Raw genomic sequence first — 25,682 nt, 5'->3', positions numbered from 1 at the left:
TAAGATGTATTGCTTTAATAATGCAAATTCATAGCTCAAAAGAATTAGCACTTAGGAAATCCAAGTAAAAAAAAAAGTTTGTCTTCTGTTTGCAAACATCCAATGAAGTACTACCCCACAGAGATTTGAGACCCAATCTTGAATTATTAGTAGTGTCTGCATCACCAGCAATGGCATAATTACCACATTAAATGGAAACAAAGACAACTAGAATGGGACACAGTCATTTTTATATCGAAAAGAAACTGTTCTGTCTGCATCATTAGTATGCTCAAACAAATGGCACCAAGTGTATTGCAATGGCTAAACTTATTCAATGTTCACCTTTAAAAGTTACCCAGAAAGGTAAGTTTTACGCAAAACCATGCAGTCTTCCCAAGTCATGGCTGGTATCAAGAACATTAAGTGTTTAAATATTTTCAGTTAAAGTTGGAGTGCACATTTCCCCTGCTATTACTGAAGCTCTGTTTTGTTACTGATTTTCAGTTTCAATTACCATTCTCTGTTTTTATCAGTTCTTTGATGATGTGTAAAACCTTGTCATCTAGGAAAGAAATCACAAAAATGACAGTGAGTGGAAAAGAACGAGTTTAAAAATCTATTCCAGAAACAAAAACAAAACAACTCCCACTGAAGATGACTAAAACTTAAAGAATAGCCTGTGGAGCAAGTTAACAATATGTCCATAATATGTGACTGAGCATTTTTTATAAACTTTCTAATGAGTTGATTGTGTCTATTTCAACATTTCACAGAAGAGATGAAGAAAATGAAGGGTATATCCCCAGATGCATTAGCCTACTGGAACTCACATTCTTCCTCCCCATCCACAATATTCTCCTGAACTTCTGGTGTTGAGAGTCTAGATTATGCTTCTCTATCCCTTAACTTGCCAAGATGCCATTCCTCATCATTACCCTGCACTGTGAGACAACTCATGGAACACTTGAAATTCATCCATGCTTAAGAAGTTCATCGCACACACAATGTTATTTCTGTTTTAAGAAATGCACCTTACCATTACTACCACTACCAGGAAAGCTGTTATCAGGGATATCTTTAAATCAGCATTTGTGCAGATCCTCATATATTCCTACAGAATATAAGTAGGATCAGTAATGACTTTCTGGGTGTCTCTAAAAATAACAGAGCTATAGTCAAGTTATATAATCCCTTTTGGGCAAGGACGCAATGAACTAATACTTTCTCAGGATTGCCACAAGGTCTATATAACAAATTTCTATGCCAGTAGTCCAAAAAATTACCTTCAAGAGACATTTTAGGATTTTCAAGCTTCTTCTTTAGTACAGATTCAATGAGAACTCTCAGTTGTTTGAAGATTACTGCAATCTTCACAGGAGCCTGTAAAGAACAGAGAAGACAAATATTTGCATTATTGTCAAAGACATTTTGTACCAAAATATAGATTAACAGATTACCTCGCATACAAAAAGATATTCCTGCAAACATCATGCATATGCTTAATTTTAAGTACACAGAGAGCATACTCATGAAATTACTGGGCTTACATTATACCCCCTTATCTTTAAGCACCTTTTCTCTGTAGCATCACAGCCTAAAAGAACAGTAGCTCAGAATAGTAACCCAAAACATTTACGCACAGAACCTAAACAACCAGCACATAGTGAAATTATTAGACGTAAGTTAACAAATACCCTCCTCACTCAAAATATTTGTTTATATATAAATAAATATATATATATATTAAAAAAACACAAAAAACAAATCCACTTGTATTTAAAGACAACCTAGATATTTTTTTAAACTGGCATAGGTGGCACTTTTGTTGTCCATTCCTCCACTGCTTTATAACTACATTCTAGTTCCTGCTGTATGGGAACTCTCAGAAATTGATGGGTAGGGCCCTAACAAGTGGTAGAAGACAAATCTGAATCCAACCTTTATCATTTATATCTGAAACAACATATCTAGACCTCTGTCCTACCCCTCAGGAAGGTCTATCTGGTCTCCTGAGAAAGCAATTGCAAATCTCTCTTAAGCCTTGCCAGCAATTTTGATATCTAAAGATGGAACCTTCCCTCTCCTTCCCTCCCTCTTCTAGTCTCCTTCCAGCTGTATATTGTCTGTAGCAGAAACAGTAGCAAAAAACAAGCATAAAATGCAACATTTGTTCTGCTTAGCATCTCCGTTAAAAGCAGCCACATCATTACGAAACATTACAAGATGTAATGTGCCCAGCAACTGGACAACCTGTGGCCACCTAAAGACCATAAAGAATTCTCCTGTGAACACATAGGAAAGCTGATCTTAAAAAATTCTGGATATAACTAGTGAATTCAATTAAATGACTGTTTGCTTGCATCAGCATTTGGGTATGTAATTTTTACTTTACAGAATGCAGAAAAATTAAAATGATTTGTAGTTTATACTCTTCCTGGAGTGTAACTAACATAGGACCTACAGAAGTGGGGAAAACTAACCAAGTAGCTTGCAGATTGGCAAAAGCCAATTCTGCCATTTTACAGACTCTACATATGATTTTGGCATATGACCCATCTTAATTTTGACTGCTAAAATATACAAAGAAAGAGTTCTCAGTTTTTCCATTTCCAAAGAAACTTTTTTGTAAAAAACAAAACAAAAACCCCACAAAAATACCCCCCCCAAAAACACCACACACACACACGCAAAAACCCAAAGCACCTTCCCCCCGCCCCAAATACCAACGCACACGAGAATCCAAACCCAAATGGAAGTATTTTCTTCCCCCCCCCCCCAAGTAACTCCATTTGGGCTACAAAGCAAAAAATATTTAAGATAAATAGGTGCCTACACACTTATAAGATTGTAGCAGAGAGTAACATAAATTAGTACACTCATCTGCTTTCAGTACCAGCTCTACCAAAACAAACAAAAAACCCCACAGTTTAGCTTAAATCTATTTCCAATAATAGTTTTTCTGAAAGCAAACCGACTTCCTTCATGAAGATGGATGGAATCGATTTGTTACAAGCCACACATTATTAAACTATTTTTTCAAGTGTAATTGGCTAAAATTTCATTACATGCTTACCAAGTTTCCCACCATTTCCATTAATTCTCTCCCACCTTCATCCCAGGTATATAATGTTCTGAAACAAACTTGTACATCAACTGCATAACAAAAAAGTCAGGGAAACCACAAAGGGTAATTACTACCCCAATGCACCTGAAAATGGATCCAACCATCCACAGACAGGAGACGCTCTCGATGCTGGACTTCTATATCCCCACCAAAAAGCAAAATGGGAAAGGGGGAAATTAAAGTAGTCTCTCTCAGGTACACCTTAGCATACCTCACCTGCATATAAACAAACACGAACATCAAAAAAAGCATTCAAATTTGGTGTTGCTGATTTTGGGGCTAAGTTTAAAAGCAAGAGCTATACATTCCCCCCCCCCCCCCCCCCCCCTTTAAGACCTGATCCACACAAATCATTGCACAGAGAACAGCTGGCAGTCAACTGTCTGCCATATACCAGGTGTAAGATGAATAGCATTTAGACCTCTAAGAGGCAGGCTTAGGTGCTACTAGGATATTATCTAAGGCCACAACTATGCTCTTTTTTAAACTTAAACAGAAAGATAACATCAGCCCAGTGCTTCTAGTGGTAACTGGAAAAGAGATCAAAATTAGTAAATGTACTGAAGAAAAAGGCAGGTAAAACTCTTCTATTAGACATTCTTCTTGGCACCAGCTAGCTTGTCAACATATACATATGTCAATATACATACATGCTGGCACATGCATACACACATGTGCACGCATATACAAGAGTAAGTCATGGACTACACTCAGCATACGCTACTTCTGGTTTTGTGGCTTCCACAGACAGAGCAAATAGGATGGGAGAGGAAAGGAAACAAAAATTCTTTCTCCTGGTAATGAAGTCATCTATAGATCTATCTCGATTTACAGAGAGGGATGCACTTGAGCTTTACCCTGTATCTTTACATAGCAAAAGCAAGCTTTGTTCCACTGCTCATGGTATAACTTATTTACCTTAGCTGCTATCTTGCTTTTAGACTAAGGTTCTTGGGGGCCTGCAATATTTTCAATTGTTTGGAATAATGCTATCGCTTCATATGCGTTAAGAAGCGCAACGTAATCTCTTGCTCTTTTAAAGTTGGCTGTTAAGCAACTCCTGTCACATTTTTGTTGTATCAGAAGTTTATCTATCTAAATATAAACACTTGGCTTTAGCAAAGAGTTAACAAAGTTTGGAGTAGGGAGGAGGAGAAAAGTGACGAAAGTGAAATTCAGTTATGAAGTTCAGCAGTCAGTTACAGAATTGGGTATTTATACATTTTAAGTTAGTTAAGGCCCTCTCAAATCCATAATAATAAGTTTCAAAACCTTAGAACCTGCTTAGAATAGTTAAGAGGCAAAGAAAATCCACACTTTAAAGGGTTACTATTATGCAAGTGCGTATATCGCTGAGTAGAAGTAATCATCTTTAAAATCAATAGCACTGTATCAAAAAAAAATCAATGCTAATATGAAGTTAAATGACAGAGAAAGGTACTTTATGATGAAACTGATAGCTATAAATTAAACAGATTTGTCAGCCTTAACTTCTAGACAAAATTTCTTTGTGCTCTCTTCAGCACTCAGATGACCCATTTTTATTGGCTTTAAGGACATAAGATACTAAGAACTCTTAAGATGCTGTCGTGTATTAGTTTAACACTAGAGGTATAATGCCACTATCAACTACATTCACAGTCTTCACTTAGTTATCCCTTTGATATGGAGTCATAGGCTTACCTTCTCCTGGTAAAGAAGCCATCCATATACCTGTAAGTCTCGATTTACAGAGGAGGGATGCACTTGTGCTTTACCCTGAGCAGTTTCTACCATGCATGCCAGCTTCTCTGTGATATCCACAGACTTCGTGTATATGATTTTTCCTACGTTGTCATACAGCCCCGCAGTCAACACAGATTTAAGAAGAGCTATTTCCTCAAGAGAAGGGGATTGCGTAGCTCCATTTCCATCCCATCCACGTTGAGCTGTTGGTGCTGTGAAGCCTGCTGCTCTGACCACCCTTATGAGTTCTTGCTTCACATCCTGAATAGTAAGATATTAGTAAAACTCTGAATTAGAAAGGTACATACTCTAGTCCATCAGCAGGCAGTAGCACTCCATCCCATATATTCATGCTCTCTAAGGGAAAACCCTCTCACTTAAAAACACTTGTCATTTTTTTGCAACCATCTTTGCATATTGTCTGTTTCTGAGGAAAACATATGGAAAACAGAATTAGATACATACTAAACGGGCTGCAAATTCCAGATCTCCCAGTTGCAGTTAAAAACAAAAAAGCCAAACAACCAAAAAACACACACAGAAAACAACCAAACAACCAAAAAGCCTCCCACACACAACACACCCCAAAAAAGGCAATGTATTTGCATGAAGCATCTGCTCCTGCCAGGAGCTCAGTCAGTCAAACTTAACTAGGAAAAAACTAACTAGAATATTTTCTCACCAAAAAAGTTCCTCTAAGTAAGATTCTGGCTCATCTTTCAAACTAAGAGTGAAACACACCTACTTTTTGATATCAAGAATGACAATTTAACTATGCATTTTAATTTATAAGTTTTGATTCTCTGGTGAAAGTAAGGACTACCTTCTTCAATACAAGTGACTGCAAAAATCTATACCAATTAAGTGTGCATATCACAGAACATAAGTGGAGACAAAGCTACTTGGCTTGAGGGTATACCTTTCACCAATCCCTAATATTCCACCTGTTTTCATCTTGTCTAAATATCATCTATGGTGTACCACCACTTTAAAAGGGCAGGGCATTTTCAGAGGGAAATTTTAATAGATGTGTTTTGATTGTAGAGTATAATTATATGCTTTACCTCCAGAGTTAATAGCGAAGTCCTGTTAAGGAAATTTCTTCTGCAATAAGTCATTTCAGCACGATATCCTCCTTCTTGTCGAGCCTTTTTCCACCTAAGAGAAAAAAAAAATCTGTCTTACTACAGCAAAAAGAATCATATCAAGAGCATAATAATACAAAAGCAGTAATAAGTTAAAATACTGTCTTCACTCAGCATCTTCCACTCAAAACCAGAATTAACTGGCCTTAAGGAAGAACAACACTGTTGCTCTACTAGCATTCAGGAAAGCATACCTGTAACAAATTTGACAGATGCTAAGATAAACAAAAAGGCAATTTTTTCTTATAAAAATTACATATACCTATATCTTGACAGTTGAAGTGACAGTTGTGATTTTTGAGTCTTAGGGATATCATCCTAATGAAAGAAATTATATATCTTATATATTTTGTAATATTTGTACTTTATAAAATATAAAATATTCAGGTCAGCACAGCACAGATAGCAAAAGAAATGTTTTAAACACTAGGATAAACAGAAGCAAACCTTTATACATATGCAAGGCTAAGTACTAAGTAAGCCATCCTTTTGCAGTACTGTATTTGTAAATCTGGTATCACTCCGAAGTGAAAAACTTCAGATACAAGCAATTCAAGAGAAGATATTTAATAAGGAATCTAAGGAAACAACACTTCTTACAAAATGTTAAATTAAAGATTATCAGGACAAGAGAATATTATTTACCCAAGATAGGCATTGTAGATTGTTATATGGTCTGAAATTGCCACTGCTAGAGATGATTTTGCAAGATCTGCTTCATCTTTTCGACCAATTGGTGTAGTAAATGGGGATTTTTCTGTCATAACAGCAGCCAAAGTTGCCTGCAATTAATAAAGTATACATAATTCTTAAGAACAGTATTTTAAGAAGAGTCAACTTGCAAATTTTTCATACAAATAGCTCTAAATTTTCTTTTACAGCAATATTCATGATACTTTGTCTTTCATTAAGTCTCAATGAAGACCTATTACCTTAAAAATTTACTATGCAAAATTCAAAATTTACTTAAAGGTATTGCTTACATACTGCCTCACAATACATTGATAAAAAGTGCTTTCCAGCAATTTACTGAATCTCAAAACTCATACAAAACAGTTTGTCAAATGACAGAGAAATACCCAGTATGATACAGTGTAGGGTCCAAAGATTAAGTAATTGCCTTAGATCACACCAAATTAGCAAAAGAAATTGAGAGAATGAAGAATATTATTTTTCAGCTTTTAGTAGCCAAATTATCTATGCCTCTTCCTAATAAGCAGTAGTTTAGGATGAGGTAAAAATGTTAAGATACATTACAGTCTTTACATAAGTTAACATGTCAATTTGCAGTAGCTTTCCATTAGCATGTTATTTGCCCATACCATGTGCAAGGTAACCCAGACTGGCCTAACCCACATGTAAGAGGGCTCTTTCTACAAATGTCATGCTCCCTGGGATAATAGATAGAATTGCACACCAAAGTCTGACTGTTCTTTTGTGAGTGGCAACCATGAGCTTCACAACAGTTACACTATTCTCTCCTCCATGATACCACCTTTTCAGAACATCATGTTGCAAGAAAACCGATTAATCTTAGAGTTGACTGTTTCTATACCATTACTCTTAAAAATATTTAAGTAAAAGATGGCAACATTTGATAACTCACCACAGGATCCAAACAGCCAAATATAGCACCAAATATAAGCATTTTGCCAATTTTAACATTGACAGGAAGGGCTGCAAGGTGCTGGCCCAGTGGAGTCAGTTTGGGCTCACTTAATTGACAAGCCCCAATCTTCCTTAACAAGTTCATTGCATTACTGATTACTTGTAGCTGTGGTGGGTCTAATGCTTTGGAAAGGAAATCTTCAGGAGAACCAAGACTGCATTTCTGTGGATTGAATGGGCATATATTTCAATATAAAGCTTATTATAACGGAAATTAGCTAAAAACAAATACAACAATTTAACCAACTTTTACAGTAGCTACAAAAGAAACTTGAAAGTACTATTTTTGCATCCAAAAGCACACATTCCTCTCCCTCTAAACCAGCCCCTTGGTCCGCAGAATGCAGAGGCCTCCCACATAAGGTAAGAATAACTTATTGTTCAGAAGGGCTTAGTATGGCACGAGACTGATCACAGAAATGTGTTACCAGCGGCTGCACACGAGCGGGAGCCTCCATGAGAGATCTGCAGAGATGGAGTTAGCTTACAAATAGCTTACAAATGCCTTGCAATCCTTGAATGATCCTTGAATGCAGAAGGGTGAAATACCATCCTTCTGCATGAGTTTTTTTGTATATCCATGTATATCCTACTCACTCAGAATTTTGGGGGAGTGGCAGGGAAATGCTTCTTTAAGCAGAAAGAAGTTTGAAGAACATTTAACTAAGAGTTAGAATTGCCATTCTGAGTTGAATTAGAATAGTATAGTAAGCTGTCTCACTCAGCAGCACGTTCTGGATTTTCCAAGACACATAGGCACTGGATTCCTCACTGGAGGGAGAAACCCCACTAGCTGCACTGGATCAGGGAAGACCCAGCACATCTTTTTAGCTAACAAGGCCAAGATAATTCTAAAAGCAAAACCATACCATAATATGAAGGCATAATTCTTCCAAAGGCACACGTAGTATTTCTGGAACAGAATATTCCATGAAGCTTTCAAACCTGTAACATCAAAACAATAGGAGAATCATGGATAGTCAATCTAATGTTTGAAGTCAAGTTATAACCTCAGGTTTCACCCGCTTATTTCTTGCGGGAGGAGTACATGTTTTACTGCATAGGTAAAATGCTTGTCCTTTGATTGAGTTAAGGTGTGTGTGGTAGTTTGGAAGGCAGGGTTTTAGTGAAAAGAAAGGTAATAGGGCATGTATTTTCAAAACAAATACTAACGATGCATAGCTCTGGAACTGGAAGTTTTGCATGTGGCTAAAACGCATTCTTCACTGGTCACTTTAAAATATTCGCTTTGAGATAAAGTTAAGGTCAGAGTAGCTTCAGTCAGAAGCAGAAAAATCTTGTTCCTCAATTTTGAGTATTACACTGCAGTGACAGAAAGTATAAATCTGCTGTGATATATAAGTTGATCTTTTCCCATCCCTAATTCAGAGTTACCACTTCAGGAAAGTATAAATTTGTGTGTTAAGATGAAAATCTCAAAGTTCAGGAGGTAACGGTTGTGTATATCGTATGCCAGGGCAACAGATGTTATTAAAAACAGATCTTCTACAATGCTGCTACTTTCTTTTCATTTAGAAAAAAGAAAATTGTTTGAAAACCCTTATATCGCAGAGATATTAAGAATAAAGTTCATATTTTTAAAAAGTCAAGAAATGTCACGATCAGGACTAATACAGCACTATTTATTCATAAGATACTCAAAGTATCAATATTAAGAGTTGAATCTTTCTAGTTTGCAGTAACTAAATTAAATTTCAGCAAGAGTTTGTGGTTCCCCCCTCCCCATACAATGAAAAGAGGATACTTAAGCAATTTATAAAAGCTAGCTAAGTTCACAGTACCTGTCTCTTGTGTACATTCGGAAGCAGAAGCCATCCCTAACACGTCCAGCTCTTCCTTGCCGCTGCAGAGCACTAGCTTTACTAACAAAGGTCTCCTCCAGGGAACTCATTTGACTGCTTTCATGATACCTTAAAAATTGTAAAGTGCGTATTTAGATATCAGAATAAAAATTCTAATGCATAGTTAATATGTAACTAAAATATCTGTACATCTAGAATACCTAAATAATATTTGTCTGAAAATATTATGTTTAGTTTGGAAAACTAAGCATACCTCGTGGAAGCTGTACATCATAAAACCTTGGATACAAACTGATTAAAGTGTAAAAATTGGAAAGGAAAAGAATTACTGTAGTAGTTCAAGTCCATCTCCCTGCCCACTCAAAACTGTTCCTTCCAACACATTTTACAGAGCTTCACATACTTAAAATAGACAAAAAAATAACTCCTTAAAACCAAGACAAGAGGGATCTACTTTACTTTCAAATGAGTACTTAGCCATGACACTCCATATATATGAACAGCTCCCCTTGTTCTTTACATCATTTGAAAGAAGACTCCTCCCAAACTTGTATCTAAAGTGCTAGCCATTTGATGAGTTCGGTACATTTTTTGTCCAGAAATGCAGGTTAAGAAAGATGCTACAAATGTCTTGCAGTACCAGCCTCCACATATTCACAGTAATCAGTATAACTTAAGGGGGGGGGGGGGGGGGAATCAGGCTTTACCTGTTTTCTTTCGTTCTCCCAGTATCAATTACAAAGACAACATCTGGTATTGTAATGCCTGTCTCTGCTATATTCGTTGCCAAAACAATCTAAAATGAAGTAACGTAATGTAAATAAAAGTTACAGAATGTTTGTCTAATAATTTTATCCTTTTAATTGATATTTGGAATATTTTTGGTAAAAACTAATTATAATCACAGAACGGTTGAGATTGGAACTCTTTGGTTGATCTCTGTAGAGATCACTGAAGTCCAACCTGCCCTGCTCAAGCAGGGTCACCTAAAACAGGTTGCCCAGGACCCTGTCCAGACGGCTTTTGAAGATCTCCAAGGATGGAGACTCCACAGCCTCTCTGGGCAATCTGTTCCAAAATAAACAAAGTATTACTAAAATATCTTTATATAATACACTATTACACATTACAATTTATAATATCTATAATATATCTAGTACACACATTAATATATACTATATAATTAACATACTACATAGTATTTTAGATATAATATCATAAATAATGTAAATGTTCTGAACGATAACATTTATAATATTGAATATTATAAATAAAAATTATTTTGATAAAGTGTTTCACAGAAATATTTTCATTAATAATCTGACAAAGCATTAAAAACAACTGCAACTGTAGAATGGTTTAGTCTTCCCCAATTACTAAGAAATCATGAGTTAAGTGAGAATTTCACATGCTTTTAGTTTTACAATCCATCAAAATCACTAGCTAGTATTTGCCAAAACTGGTCAACTTTTAATTGACTTGTTTGGCAGTAAGTGAAACACTATTTGCTAGAAAAAAGCTACAATTACCTGGTTAAAACAGTTTTAATAAAGGAAAGCAACAATCAGAAAAAGTTCTTAGAAAAACATTAGTTTTAATAGTTTGCCTGATTACTTTCAAGGTTTTCACAGCATGCTAACTTCTATCTGTTAGTGAGCACCAAGCTAGAAGAATTATTTTTTGGAAGAAAATCTCAGGAACAACTGGTTATTGGGTAACTCTATAGGATTTAATTTAAAAGCATTCATAGCTGCACCCTTGCTCCCCCCATTTTTTTGTCTGCCTTCTTTCAGTAGTGAACTTTGTCTTTCTAAATGCATCATACCTTTCTAATGCCAAGAGGAGGTATTGTAAATGCAGCTGCTTGATCTTGAGTTGAGAGAACAGAATGCAAAGCTATCAGCCGGTGCCTAGAAAAAGAAATTACACTAGTCACACATACTTTATGATACACTATGAATAAGACCAAAATGATGATGGCAGGATGGAGAAAGAAACTAAGATGAACACTGGAAAAAGTAAAATTTCGTACTATTAGGTATGAAAATCACCTTCAGTATTTTATTAAGATATCAAGAAAGGATAACATTGTTAACACCATTACTTCATAGGGCTGTTAATCCTATTTGACAATAAGGCAGCAAAATCACTACTACTGTATAACTCTAGGTTAGTTTACATTGATAACATAGCAAAAAAGGGAACTAGGTGCCTGTGAACCTGAGTTCTTCACATTATGCTTCCGAGATAAGGGCCATGACTGAAACCATGTATAGAACTATAGGCACATGCAAATTCCACCTTAAGAAAGAAAGCCCTTCAGAAAACAGACAGACACAGAGACTTGGACTTTCCTTCACGTTCAGTTCTAGACCTTGACCTAAGTCCATCTTATGAACATTTAGAATTTGACTGCATATGTTCTTCCCATGTCATGGTGTTGCTAACTTGTAGTTAGCTGAAAAAAGAATGTGAAAAACCGTCCATCACTAACTTTATGCTGGTTTCCTTGGTAGATTACTGTCTCCGGATCTCTTAAAAAGTAGCTATATCCATGCATACAGTAAACTGGAGAAAACTATGTCCCAGATATGACAGCTCCTATAGTTTAAGGAGTAAAAATGAAGTAGTCGAGTGCTTTGTGATTATGTAAGTTTGTTCAAAAGTAGCATCAAAATAAAAAGACACAGTTACAACTGTGCAAGACTTAAGCACTTGTCATTTTTGCTTATATCATTTTTAGATAATAAATACAGGTTTGTAGTAAAAACAGTTCAGAGGTACAACTCTCAACAGTTTCCTTTTGAAAGAATAGCTGGTCTTAAATCCAAGAACATATCCATCAAATTAAGCAATCTAACTTTATAGAAAAAAAAAAAAATCTACATTACCTGTCACGCAAGTTAAATCTTCGGTCAGTTGAAATGAGGTCATACAGCTGTTGGATATGAGCAAGGCCTGGTAAAAATATCAGCACAGCACCTTCAACATTTTTGAACTGGGGACTTCTATCTGGAAAGTTAGAGTAGAGACAAGTAGTTAAAACAAACATGTATTTGTGAACAGACTCATTTGAGAACAGGAACTACTTCTGAGCCCTGCAGTAAACACTTTTAGGATGTTTCATATAATAAGAATGAAGTCAAACATCCTTATCGGTAGCAAGCATCAGGAAATAAGTCCAACAAAGGACATTCACAGATATATAACTTAAGTAGCAGACTGTACCTAAGTATGCAAGCAACTCCAAAATAAGTTCAAGGTTGATCTTGTAAGGGTTCATATAGCAGATTGCTTGCTGTGTTCGACTGCTATACTTCTCATAGTAAGGAGCCAAATCAATACCAGATCCAGACTGGATTGGGACATATTCCTAAAAAGGAAGAAAAGCAAAAGTCACATTCTCAATGTTTTCTTAGAAGTTAAAAGAAAAGGCAGATTTATGTCATTCACTTTAAGTTTTGTTTTTTTTTTTTTTAAGATAAAGATTAAGATAAAAGAAAGACATTTATGTGATTAACTTCCCATTGAAATCAGCATGAGCTAAGGTTCTAATCACACAAACATCTACATAACCTGTGCATAGGTATCTATTACCGATAAATGATGCTCTAGATTAAAAAAAAAAAACCTGAAGTCTGTGCAACCAGCACTATATAGTCTGTCTTATTAATGAAAGCAGTTCACAGGTCCATATCCAGCATCCAGTTTGTACCAGTTCAAAAAGGATGACAGCGTGGCTATTCTTCTTTCAAGACTGTTTTAATCTCTTGAGATTTTGGAGCTTAAGCAACTAGTCTCTCCTTTCTTCTCTCCCTCCCTATCCCAACTAACAACTGCAATGAAAGTTAAAAGAGAATCAGGCAGTAACTCCTGCAGCATTCTGGGCAAGGGTGAAAGGAAAGAAAGGGGGAGTGAGCAGAATGCACACACATTTAAGCTATCTATACATATCTCAGAGATACATACTTAACATAAGGCTTCCAAGTTAAGTGGCACCACTGCAAAATTATTTCATCATTAATCAAAACATACAAGAGGCAAGCTTGCCACCACATATCCTTCCGTACCAGAGGCTCAACAGAAACGACCCACAAAGATGGAGTAGCACCCAGAAGAGCACTTGGCCTTCAACTAAAGCACACTATGATCTATAGGGAACCACCACTCTAAGAGAGAGCAGCAGAGCACATAAGAGCATATTTTGGAGTATGAGCATCAGTGTTTGTTCACACCAAGTTAAGCAGTCCTGTAGATACCGCCAAAGAGCATGCCAGAACACTAAGAGGTGTCTATCCAAAGTATAAACAGCCTAGATGAATAGTGTAAGGAAGATGCCTACAGCTGCACGGCATTCTTACTCTCTTCCCTTCAAGAGTTTTAACCTAAAAGCATATACAGCTGTCACTCCCAAAAGTTCAAGGATTAACTGAGTTCTGGTGATCCAAAAAGCTCTACATAAACTGATAAAGACTGTCTTATTGGCATCCCAAGTTGGAGGATCTTGGTTTTACTAAGGAGGATATGGCTTTGCCTTTTCTGCTCAGATTCACAACTGGGGAGAATTCCTCAGGAGAGATGACTGAAGTGCTTTTCCCAGCTGCTGCTTATGGATCCAGAGCTAGGAATTTGCATGAGAGAAACAACAGAACCCAATGTGTCAAAAAACAGCAAAATCAAGGCAGCTGTGAAGGATTTGAAAAACACAAACATAAGGGTACTGATTTAATACGTATTTGGTTTACACTGTATAAATGCCACCGTGTCTGACTATGTTTACATTCACTGCTGAAAGAATATTTAATGTTATACAATTCAATCAGGGTTTTTTAATTGCTTGTATTAAGTGTGAAGTTTTCCAAACCTACACCAGAAATACCTGTTTTACCTGATACTTTGTAGTGCTTCCTCCTTTGCTAGTAACATTTATTGTTATTTCTTCCTCCTCCTCCAAGAACTTCTGACAATATTCCGAGTCTCTCTCCAGAACATATCCAGTTGCTTCAATTACATCTTCAACATGGAAAATCTACAGTGAAAATTCACCCAAAAAAATAATACAAGGCACGTATTTTTGAGCAGCATTGAATATTGAGTAGCTTTCTTGTTCTTTCAAGGCTACATACAAAGCTGAAGAAGACATCTCCCCTTTTAATGCTGTACTAGATCTTGCATATTTCAACTTGTCAATTCTTCTTACGATCTCTGAAAGCCTGAATTCAGAGCTGCTTTGTGTTTTTGTTAAGGGAGCTCTCTACATACTCACTACCATTAGTAGCTTTACCATAGCATATGATGTGCACAAGAAACACACAAGACTGTAATGAAAAAGCTGATGGGGGGGGGGGGGAAGAAATGTTCTTTGACACTTCTACTTCCCTTACCGTCTAGGTGGAACAGAGAGAAAAATCAGAACATCACTGTTGTTAGATGGATTGATTTTAAGCAAATTATAATAAGTCTCTTGGGAAAAAACCTGTACCTCAGAAAACAACCCTATACTTCAAATCACTAAAACCATTTTGTATTTTCAAAATGGAAAAAGGATTATGAGTCCTTGAAGCACAGATTTAAGATATTTTCTAACTACAGATATATTATATAGCTATATTTACTATAGATAAAAAAAACCTAGGAAAACATGGTATATGTTTATTGTTTGTTTTATATATGTATATGTTTATTGTTTGTTTTATATATATAATATAAAGTATATATATAAAAGCATCTAGTACAATCAAAGAAACATTTACCCACCTCAACAGGGTAACTCCTCCCTGAGATCCTTAAAATGGGACAGTGAGAGAAATAGCTGGAAAACTTCTCACTGTCTACAGTAGCGCTCATTAAAATCAGATGCAGGTCTGAACGTTTATGCAAGATCTCCCTCAGAATAATTAGCAAGAAATCAGACTGGACGCTTCTTTCATGTACCTAGATTTAGAAAAACATAATCTATAGTAAGGCATTAGTACGTGTAAAGTCCCAGAACAACTATAGTTTCTGCAGAATAGTAAGAGCTGATAACCTCATCTACAATAACGTGAGATATAGTTGAAAGAAGACCATCTTCTTGAAGTTTCCGAAGCAGAACACCTGTTGTACAGTATAGTAGTCTAGTGGCTTCTCCTGTTCTCGATTCCATACGGATTTGATAACCGCACAAGGAATTCTTAAAAAAAGTAAAATACAACAGAATTATGGAATGGTATTAAAAATACAAGAATAACTTAAAATAGCATACAAGCAAGAGATACTCAAAATGAAATTTAAGCATTGTCAGATTGAGACACTGCCCAGGTTGCTAGTTAAGTAGTACAGTGAATTGAATACAGCACTGTTTTTTCCACACATGCATCTTTCTTTGTTAAGAAATGGAAAATACACTGGAACCTAAAAGCTACAGTTTCTCCAGAACAGTAAAGAGCTGATAACTTCAGTGTTCTTTGTAGGTTTTTTTTGTCAGTCTTCAAACAAAAATAGTTTTGCAATAGAGGTATGTATTCCCTCTAGGGATTTCACATGAATAGACTGCCATAAAACACAAGATCTTGCTTTTCCTCAAATCACAGAATAACTAAGGTTGGAAGGGACCTTTGGAAGTCATCTGGTTCAATCCCTCACTCAAAGCAGGGCCAAGCTTGAAGTCACACTGGACTATTCAGAGCCCTAGAGTGGAGCTTTCAGTATCCCTAGTGATGGAGATTTTACAGTCTCTCTGGGCAATCTGCTCCAATGTTTGAACATCCTCACCATGGAACTCCCTTGTTCTTAGTCACTCTTTGTAAAGTTTTTTAGAAATCACATATAAATTCCCAGGGGTCCATATCCATAGATGACAATTTGAAAACAAAACAAAAGCCAGCTGACATTGCAAGTCTTTTCCAAGAAAAATAATACCTAAGTATTCAGTTGTATAAGAAATAATGTTTTCACTTGGATCCAGAATCCAGTTCCCTATAAGTCTAGTTGCTCAACACTAGAAATAAGAATCAAAAAGCACCTTACTTTTCCTCCAGGTCCAGATTCACAGCCTAGCTCTTCACAAACCCGGGTTGCCAGACTCACAGCTGAGATTCTTCGGGGTTGTGTACAAACAATATTACATTTACTTGATCCCTCGTCTAGTAACAAGTCTTCTAACAAGAAGTGGGGCACCTGGGTACTTTTCCCACTGCCTGTTTCACCAGCCACAACAACTACTCGATGTTTTTTAAGAGTTTCTACTATCAAATGTCTATGCTTAAACACAGGTAACTCCTGTCTCTCTTTCAGAAGCCTCTGGTATCTGGAGGAACTTTGCAACTTTCTGAACAAAATCCTTGAAGGTTCCAGATCATCTGTGCCGGGGGTCTCAAGGGAGAGATTGCTGAAGTCCTCATCAGAAACTAAGTTTTCCCAAGAATCTTCAGGATCCTCAGATACTTTGGGTTGGTTTTCAGACTGCAGCTGCTGCTGTTGTTTGAGTTTATTTAATAATTTAGCAATAAAGTTATCACGAGGTTTGTTGGTTTCTATCTTGTTTTCTTCTTCCTTTTTCTTTTCAATGTCACTCCATTCTAGCCAGACATCTCGATAGGTAGGAGGCAGCAACTGATGGACTGACTTTAAGCAGAAAAATCAGGAAAAGAAGTTCACTAACATCTTACATATAAACGAATTAGAGTGGTAAGAGATATAATCAAATGAAATATGGAGCTATTTCTAAGTACAGAACTATGAAAACAGTAATATCAACATTTACAGTACACTTTTCATTCTCAATCTGCTTGCATTCTTTCCAACAACAGAAGAACAGTTTTACTACAGAAATCCTTCCTCCCCATAATCTACAATGTGTATCTATGATTTTTGATAAAGACAGATGAACACATAATTAGAGCAAAGAACTTAACTGGAAATATTTGATCAGACCTGTTTTAGAAATTGGCCGTAGATATTACAACTAACAAGAGCAAAGGTAGATCCGAGGCTAAGAACAGTAGTACCAGGGAAAATCTTACCTGTCCCTTGGCTAAGCGATAGAGCGCCAAAGTAGCAGCCAGATGCTGTGCTTGCATACTATCTTCCGTTACAATTGTAGGACACACTGCCATTATATCATCAGATGATTTGGTAATCCTGACCCTTAAAGACAGATTTACACAGGAATTTTTCTTAGTTTTTCTTACCAATATAAACAGCATACTTTTTTTTGGTTAAAACGTTAAGAATGAAATTCAAGTAGAGAAACTAAATTAAATAAACTGTTAATAATATTTTGTAAGTAGAAACAGTAGAAACAGTTGTTAAGCTTTGATTAAATAACAGAAGACTTCAGCAATAAATTTGTGAAATTTCTCTTGTAAATAACACTGTCTATTTTCTCCAAAGTAGTGGAAGTATTTATATACATATAGATCACTGGTAAGGTTGCTTTGGAACAAGAACTAAATATCTGCGCACCTGTAACTAGTCAGCATAGTCTAGGTACTAATACGACAGTTAATAATCTACTCAGCTACAGATATCTAATAGATACATGCTAGCTGGACCAGCAGTAATAAGTTTAATACATTCTCAGTTAAACAGTTAGTAATGTCTAATATGGGCTAGGAGACAGGCTTTTAATTTCATTTGATTCCTTCAAAAAGCAGTGCACTCAGTGAACTGTACTAATGAACTGGGAGACATTTTATGAGATATTTCATGTTGCAAGTTACAAACTCCAGGAATAAAATTGCAGTAATTTGCAATGCAGTGTCCATTATATTTGTACATAATAATATTCCATTTTACACCACTATATTCTAGATTCATTTTCTAAAACAAAAACCTAAGTATTACTTGCACAGCACTGTATTGGTTACAAGCTTAGGGTAGCTATCATGCAAGTTTTTAACTTCTCCTTTATTTAAAAACAATCCCCAAAAGATTTTTGGCATTTATATGCCTAAACCTCCATACTTCTATATATTACTTTGACTCTGAATACTAGCAGTTAATAATCCAAATTTATCTTACAGAATTGTTTTTAGAATCTTTCAGCAGTACAGAATTAAAAGCTAATAAGCGAATCCCTTCTTTAGCAGATCTTTCAGGAGAACTTATTCTTTCTAGTGTCCAGCCTAACCATTACTTTTGCAGTTATCCAGATGGAAATACTTTCCTGTTGGACAAAAAAAGAACTTAAGTTAAGCATGCTACATTTACATATATCTGTATCTACACCACAAAACAAAAGTAGCCAGCATGTGTATTTTTAAACAAACCAACACCAAATTTAAAGTTCATGGGAAGTACATACCTACATTTCCAATATCTTCCAACTGGAAGTTTTTCAAAAGCAGGATTTGGACTCTTGGGAAAATTTTTTCTGCACCAGTCAATCAAGAATTGTTTGGGCGATTTACCAGTCCAGCTTCGAGCACTATAATCAAAATTTCTTATATCTAGTGGTTCTTTCTTTTTCACTGCAAGAGTAAAACACCACACATTTTAATTCTCCTAAAGCTTTTATTTTACATTCCTTTAATGTTCAGAAGGTTTTAACTTTCAACTGTATTTTTACCAGAAAGTAGTATTTTCCAAGATGTTCTGCAGTCCTATTAAATAAGCAGAGGGAAAACAGTGGGGCTGAAACATTATAGAAATCGGTTTTCCCAGAAAGATATCTAGCAGAAAAACAAAATTTCAACATTCCATTTTCTGTCTTTGATTACTCAATAATTTGAAAACCTTTAACCATTGTCTGCTTATTACTAGATAAAATAACAGTTTGAAGATTTACAATGAAAATTGTTTAAATAGAGGAGAGGGTAAAAATTAATTGAAACAATACAACTGACCTTACGACAATGAAAAAAATCAAGATTTTTTTCTAGACGTGACAATGTGAGGCAGAAACAACTTCTAACACTATATGCTTAAAAAAATACATATCCTTTAAAGCCAGTTTGGTCACTGAGGTAGTCCAACTGCCCCTTCCTGCAGTTGGAGCTTGATGACTCAGCACTGCAATACGATAGGACCCAGGCAACACAATTTTGGTGCTCCGAATTTGTGGTACACATTGAGTTTGTATTGAACAGTTTCTGACATACCTTTCTCTTCTTTTGCAGCACCCTCAGGTTTTTCAAGCAAGCTCAGATTCAAAGTGGTTTCCTGAGGTAAGGGAGTTTTTCTCTTTTCATTTTGTTGTTGGTTTGAAATCTTTATAGCTGGATTAAATACAGGATGTTCTTCAAGTGTTGCCATTTCTGTCAAAGGGAGATAATACAACTCATTCACACTAATTGCTGAGCATCTGCTCTTTAAAAAGAAAAGACTGGCTATATTAATTCACACTGAGCACCCAAAAACTGAAGTAGCAAAATTTGTCCCACACAAAATGCATAAATTCAGGAAAGTCTTCAATTCAGAGTGGTGCAAAAGATGCTAAATCAATTCAATCTGATTCAGAGTCTTCTTTGCCTAACAAATATGGAGGCCACAAAAGAAACACTTGCACAGTTTTACCTTGCTGAATTCTTCTTATTTTCTCTTGTGCTACCTTCTGGCCTTGCTTATCTTTGTCTTGCTTGGAGAGGCTTGCTTGTTCTTTTGCTTCTGAAAGCTTTGCAGCCAGATGTAAATACCTTTCATTCTATTCCAAACAGAATTATTAATTACAAATTGAATATTGTATACTTGTTTTGAATGAACTTCATAATAAAATGTATTTTTTTTTGTCCTTTATACCAAACTTACACAAAGGAGGAACAATTAATTTTTAAATACATAATGGTTAACACCCCCCCCCCCCCCCCCCGGACCTTGACAGCCACCTTCCTAGTCTCATTGAGACTCGTTTCAAGAATCTAGGCTTTTCTTTCCGGCAAAATGCATTAAAAATTTTGAACCCAGTACGAAATACAAGAGAAGAATAACTTAGAAAAGGAGAAGTTTCAACACATTTCCCCCCAGCAGTCTGCAATGACGTAAAATATAAAGACAACATAGGACAGTAGGCCAGCTATTCAACTCCCAATTTTTAACAAGCAGATCCACAACTTGCAGATACACAGTTTTTGCAAGATTTATTTAAAAAAAATACTATCTTACTGGGTCAAACTTTTCTTCATCTGTCTCTTTCGTAGACTCGTTTTTCTCTTCATCACTCTGTTGCTCAGCATATCGCAAAATCCATTCCTTCATAGTCACTTCTTTCTCTTTGCCCACATTTTTTTCCTAGGAAGAACAAACAAAATTAAAGCAATGGTAACAATACTTAGAAACACCAGTAGCTTTTTCAGTCAACATTTAGGAACTATTACTCAACATATATATATATATAAACTAAGTTAGACAACAGCTCGACAAAACCAATGGAGCAAATTTCTTCGACCAGGATAAACATCTCATAATATAATTAAATAGCTCTTAATACTACGGCAACTGCAGAAGAAGAAAAGGGAAGAAAACGAAAGAAGAAAACCTCCACCCTTACAAGACATCTTGCGTAAGATTCAATAACCTCAGGAATCAAAATACTAAAGCACAGAGGCAAACTTACATCCACAAAGATCAATAAAAAAGTGCCATCTATAAATAAACATAATGAACTAATTCCAGGAAAAAAAATCAAGCTATGTTAGGATTTATTTTTCCTCTTACTAGCCAAAAGTCACCACAAAAAAACAAACAAGAAATAGCCTTTTAGGCTTCACATGAACAACACTACCTTCAAATGACTATTCCACCATAATTAAGATAACGTTTTATATATTTATCTATATATTTATATATAACTATATAAAAAAAATTAACTCACATTAATGAAATTATTAAGCACACCATATTTTCAGGAGTCTTACCAAACAGTCTAAAAATGATGCGTTGAAGTCAATGCAAGTCTGTATTCTGGAAATCTCTACCCCCCCCCCCCACCAAATACAATTTAGTATTCTTCTGATTACCTTAGTTTCAGGGTTGTTTTCTTTCTTTTTGTTATCTACTAAGCAAGGTGGAGGTTGGTGTTGTGGCACAGGAGAAGAAAATTTTGCTCTAGGTTTCTGTTGTTGTTCCTCAAACTGCTGGCTAAAACCTTCAGGCAGTGCATCTTCAAAATAAAGAATCCACGTCATAACATTTGGCACCAAGAATTACTGAAAACATTTTTAAGTGCGCTGGGAACGAATTACAAAAACCATGAAACAAACAGCATGCTGAAATAAAATGAGGCTTTGACATTTACGTAAGTCAGCATCTGCTTCTTGGACTTTCACAAAACACCAAGTGGAGGAAGAAAAGTACTACATAACTTCACACACACACACACACACACACACACACACACACACACACAGAGTCACAAAACCAGTCAGCAGCAAAACCATGCAAAGAACACCATACTGGTCTTAGTGAAAAAATACATTCAATGACTACTATGCAGCACCCCCATGTAATAGCTCCTATTGCTCTTCTATCAAAAGATGTAGTCACTTCTCTGTCACCTTACTTACCATCTGGAAGGTTTAAACAAAGCCAGTCAAGGGCAGAGTGAAGATCACCACCATATAAAATTGTATTTTTCATTGCTTCCTCAATGTGCTCAGTCTTAAAAGAGAATCTTTGTAAAGCCATATATACATCCTACAAATAAATGGCAGTTAGAAAAAATTTAGTATTTAATCTAATGATCCAATATAGGCTGATAAACTCGTATTTCCCACATATCAGATTAAATGGTATTAAATGGATGTAAACAGCATAAATCCACATATCAGAAGGCAGAGTAGCAAATCTTGTTTTGAATACAGACCTTATAACCATTGTGATTGTAAACATGTATAAATATACACATGTTCCAGACTTTGAACAGAATGCATATGTTCTAGTTAGAAGAATAAAACTGGAATGTTCCAGCTATGATACAGAGACAAAAATGTATGAAGCATAACACATAAAATATTCAATTTTTGGAAAGTAAAGTTCTATTCTTGTATTCTGTTTGAAGACTGATTTTGGTTACTGAACACATGAGACATATCTTTCCCAATAAGCATGCTCATTTATTTCACTGGCTAATCATTAATGTAGTTATTGGAAAGTGTGGTACACCAGCTTGTACTACGTGCCAAAGTATAAATCACAAGAAAGAAACTATTTATTCTAAATAAACAACAGTCAGAGGAAAACATTTTAAACTCTACCTGTAGTTTCTTAGCAGTAAGTCTTTTGGAAATCATTCCTTTGTCATCATTTTGTTTTTTATGCTCATTGATTACACCAATAATCCTTTTCTCCAAATTATTGTTAATCATTACCTGCAAAAAGAAAATTAGTCGATACAAAGTAAAATATTACAAATTTTAGGACATATCTACTCTTTTACCTAAAGAAATGAGAATCCAGAAACCTCTCTGCCATTCAAATCTCTACTCTTCCAGTTTTCCATAAGTGTGGTAATCCTTTCTTATGAAAGGGGCAGACTTTTTTTTTTTTTTTTTTCAAGTTGTGTGCTTTTACCTGAAATGGAAGAATTCATTCCCTAATACAGAAAAAGCCCATGTACATCTTCAAGAAATATGGTATGTCAAAGGAAATAAAAGAAAAATCTCCACTGGAAACAACAGGGCCTCTCTTCTCAGCTTACAAGAACTAGTACAAAATAATCTGACCATCAAGATACAACCTGTGACATAGTCCTTCCTATCTGACTAAAAAAAATTTTCAAGAAATTCAGTCATAATAATATAATTACTTTTAACATGTACTTACTCAGCTAGAAGTACTATGAAAAACAAAGCTGTTTTTACCAAGAAGAATACTCACCTTAAGAACAGATTTATCTAGATTTGCAGCAGCAGCACTGGAATCCGTTGTTGAACTAAAACTGTAAGTTTTTGGACCTGCAAATTCCAAAAAATCATCAATAATGTAAGCAGAACACAGAGAACATTCTTTACGGTATCTAAAACAGACCCATCATAACGCAGGTTAGTGCAGGCAAACATTACACTGATTTCCAGTAAACAAATGAGCGTATATAATAATAAGAAGAATCAACAGTATAGAAAGGCCTTCAAACAAGGAATAGTAAAGAAAGGTATAACTCTTGGTGGATAAAATATAAAACCACGAGTAGTGCAACAAGAGGAAATAGGGACTAACTGCTCACTAGCTCTTTCAATACAGGAACAAGCAGTGCCACATGGGAAAGGCAGTAGCTGGCAGGTTCAAAAGAATTAAAAGCTACTGTTTTTTTAAATGACAAAGCATACAGTGATGTAGCAGAACTCTTTGCCACAGAAGTTGTGGACATCAGAAGCTTACATAGGTCAAAGGGTAAACAGGATAGTTTTATAAAAAAGAAATCCATTAATTCGGTGTCTTGTTTTTCAGTAACCGCCCACCTTCTCTGGCGGACGAAGTCCCTATGCCACAAACTGGTGGAGGCTGCAAGCGGATACTATGGAAATATCACTGCCTAGCTGACCTACTCTTACTTGTATCTTCTTTTGGTGCCTGTCAAGAAGAGGGTACTGGGTTATGCAGACCTTTGGTCTCACCTGTTATGGTCATTCTTAAATACTTTAATTCAGCAGTTGTTAGTGCAAAAATATTCATTCACAAAACTATTTACTGTCATTAAAGTTGTTTAGCTTTTCACAGCACAGCTTGATTTGGACTCAATATTTTCTGGCGTGCATATACCCTTTCTGGCACTGCACAGGTAAAAAGAAACCCTTTGAACAACTTCACAACTTTTAACTCCCTGTAAAACTGGCATGCAATGCAACATACAGAATAGCAGTGTACCCCAAGGAGTGCTGCTACCTTCGAATGCACCAGCATGCCATCATGCCAGTTGGACAGCTTGCCTGCACTGGGCAACCTGCAGAGACACTCCAGAACAGCTCATTTTTAGATCAGGACAAGTAGACAACTGCATTTCAGAAAAAGCTGTCACTTCTGATCAGGAGTTACAAACAGCCATCAACACTCACCAATTAATTATTGGTATTTATTCATTTGCTGTGCAACTCCACAGTACTTTGATTACACTACCTTTCTTTTTGCTTACGCTACCTTATTTTTCACCATGGCAAACAAACTAAGAGATAGGAAGCATAGTTTCTGGGAAGAATTGTGAGTATGATGGTGCTGGAGTGGGAGACATAAGAAATATAAGTATCAGAGTCCAAATTTGAAAAAGCACAGAGTGCAGTACAAGTATCAGGAAGTGTTAAACACCGGGTGATAGATTGCCAGACTTGATATTAATAAGCTGGAACATCAAATGGCCTGGTGATTGCACAGTTTGCTTATAGTCTGCAATATGAGCTGTTACACATATTATTAGGTATCTGAGGTACTTCTGATAAAGCTGGTTTATGGAGAAGACAGAGCTCACCAGGCCACAGAACGCTGGTCAGAGTTTTAGGTTGCCCTGAGATAGTCAGCCCTGCTGCTCGTCCAACACGGCTGCACCATCTCCAGCCCCGGAACCACCCCAGACTTCTGCATGACGCTCTCAGTGTGACATAAAAATGCCCAAATTCACAGTAAGCCTGTTTTGTGCACTTACAGAACTAGCGCCTATTTCAGCAAAGACCAGTACGAAGGGCTCACTACTGCGAAAGTGTCGTGCCAATAGCATAAGAACTGAATAACTGCACAAGAACTGGAAATAACCTAATAAGACACCGCACCGTACCTAACGCGACACGTATCCGTGCCAACAGGCGTCGTCTGCTCCGGAACTGCCCCGGCGGCGACGCGGACTAAAGCCGGTCCGGAGCGACTCGCTGCCGCCGGGGTTTAACGCGCCTCCCCCGACGCCCCTACGCCCTTCGCCGGACTCCCGCTCCGCGCCGGGGCCCCCGCAGGGCCAAGCCCCGCGCTGCGCTCCCCCCGCAGCCCCCGCCGCCACGGCCGGCTGGGGCACCAGGCCGCCGCCGGGCCCCGCTCCCCGCCCGCACCTTGCTTGACGCGAGGCTCCTTGGAGGCCGGCGGCGGCCGCGGCGCCGCTCGGCTGCCCGCCGCCTCCGCAGCGGCAGCAGCGCCGGCCTCGGCGGCGGCGGCCCGAGCCCGGGCGGCGGCGGTGGCGGTAGCGGCGACAGAGGCGGCATGAGCCGCGCCGCCGCCGCCCCGGTGCTTCTTGTTGCGGCCGCCCATGGCACCTCCTGGCCGCACGGCGCCCCGCCACCCCCTCACATCCGGGCACCGCGCTCGCCGCCTCCCATTGGCCAG

At 37.0% G+C, this 25,682-nt stretch overlaps 1 protein-coding gene across 1 annotated transcript; it reads right to left on the bottom strand.

Moving 5' to 3' along the window:
• Positions 1–25,670, bottom strand: LOC135324490 (ATP-dependent RNA helicase DHX29-like). The gene is made up of 27 exons (XM_064501007.1): positions 25,412–25,670; positions 23,262–23,338; positions 22,640–22,753; positions 21,950–22,079; positions 21,404–21,546; positions 20,550–20,675; positions 19,965–20,091; positions 19,550–19,705; positions 18,754–18,919; positions 17,471–17,594; positions 16,476–17,072; positions 15,496–15,639; positions 15,225–15,401; positions 14,356–14,496; positions 12,696–12,840; positions 12,359–12,479; positions 11,293–11,377; positions 10,175–10,263; positions 9,447–9,575; positions 8,514–8,589; positions 7,583–7,807; positions 6,622–6,758; positions 5,896–5,989; positions 4,790–5,092; positions 3,191–3,322; positions 1,266–1,362; positions 1–544 (listed from the first exon to the last, which is right to left on the bottom strand). Exons 1-27 carry the CDS (start codon positions 25,605–25,607, stop codon positions 489–491), a joined length of 4,107 nt encoding a protein of 1,368 aa, XP_064357077.1. The 5' UTR covers positions 25,608–25,670; the 3' UTR covers positions 1–488.
• Positions 25,671–25,682: the final 12 nt, after the last annotated feature.

Source organism: Dromaius novaehollandiae, chromosome W (assembly GCF_036370855.1).
Source record: "Dromaius novaehollandiae isolate bDroNov1 chromosome W, bDroNov1.hap1, whole genome shotgun sequence".
NCBI classification, from domain to species: domain Eukaryota; kingdom Metazoa; phylum Chordata; class Aves; order Casuariiformes; family Dromaiidae; genus Dromaius; species Dromaius novaehollandiae.
The sequence above is the reverse complement of the archived record's forward strand: the minus strand, read 5'-3'. Positions and strand labels throughout refer to the sequence as shown.

Bases quoted from the DNA above. Each gene is read 5' to 3' on its own strand.
- LOC135324490 (XM_064501007.1), bottom strand. From the start codon at position 25,607: ATGGGCGGCCGCAACAAGAAGCACCGGGGCGGCGGCGGCGCGGCTCAT. The intron at 22,754-23,261 runs GTGAGTATTCTT...TTCTTTTTGCAG, and splicing joins TAGATAAATCTGTTCTTAAG to GTAATGATTAACAATAATTT. The intron at 3,323-4,789 runs GTAAGCCTATGA...GTTTATATGCAG, and splicing joins GGCTTCTTTACCAGGAGAAG to GTGAGGTATGCTAAGGTGTA.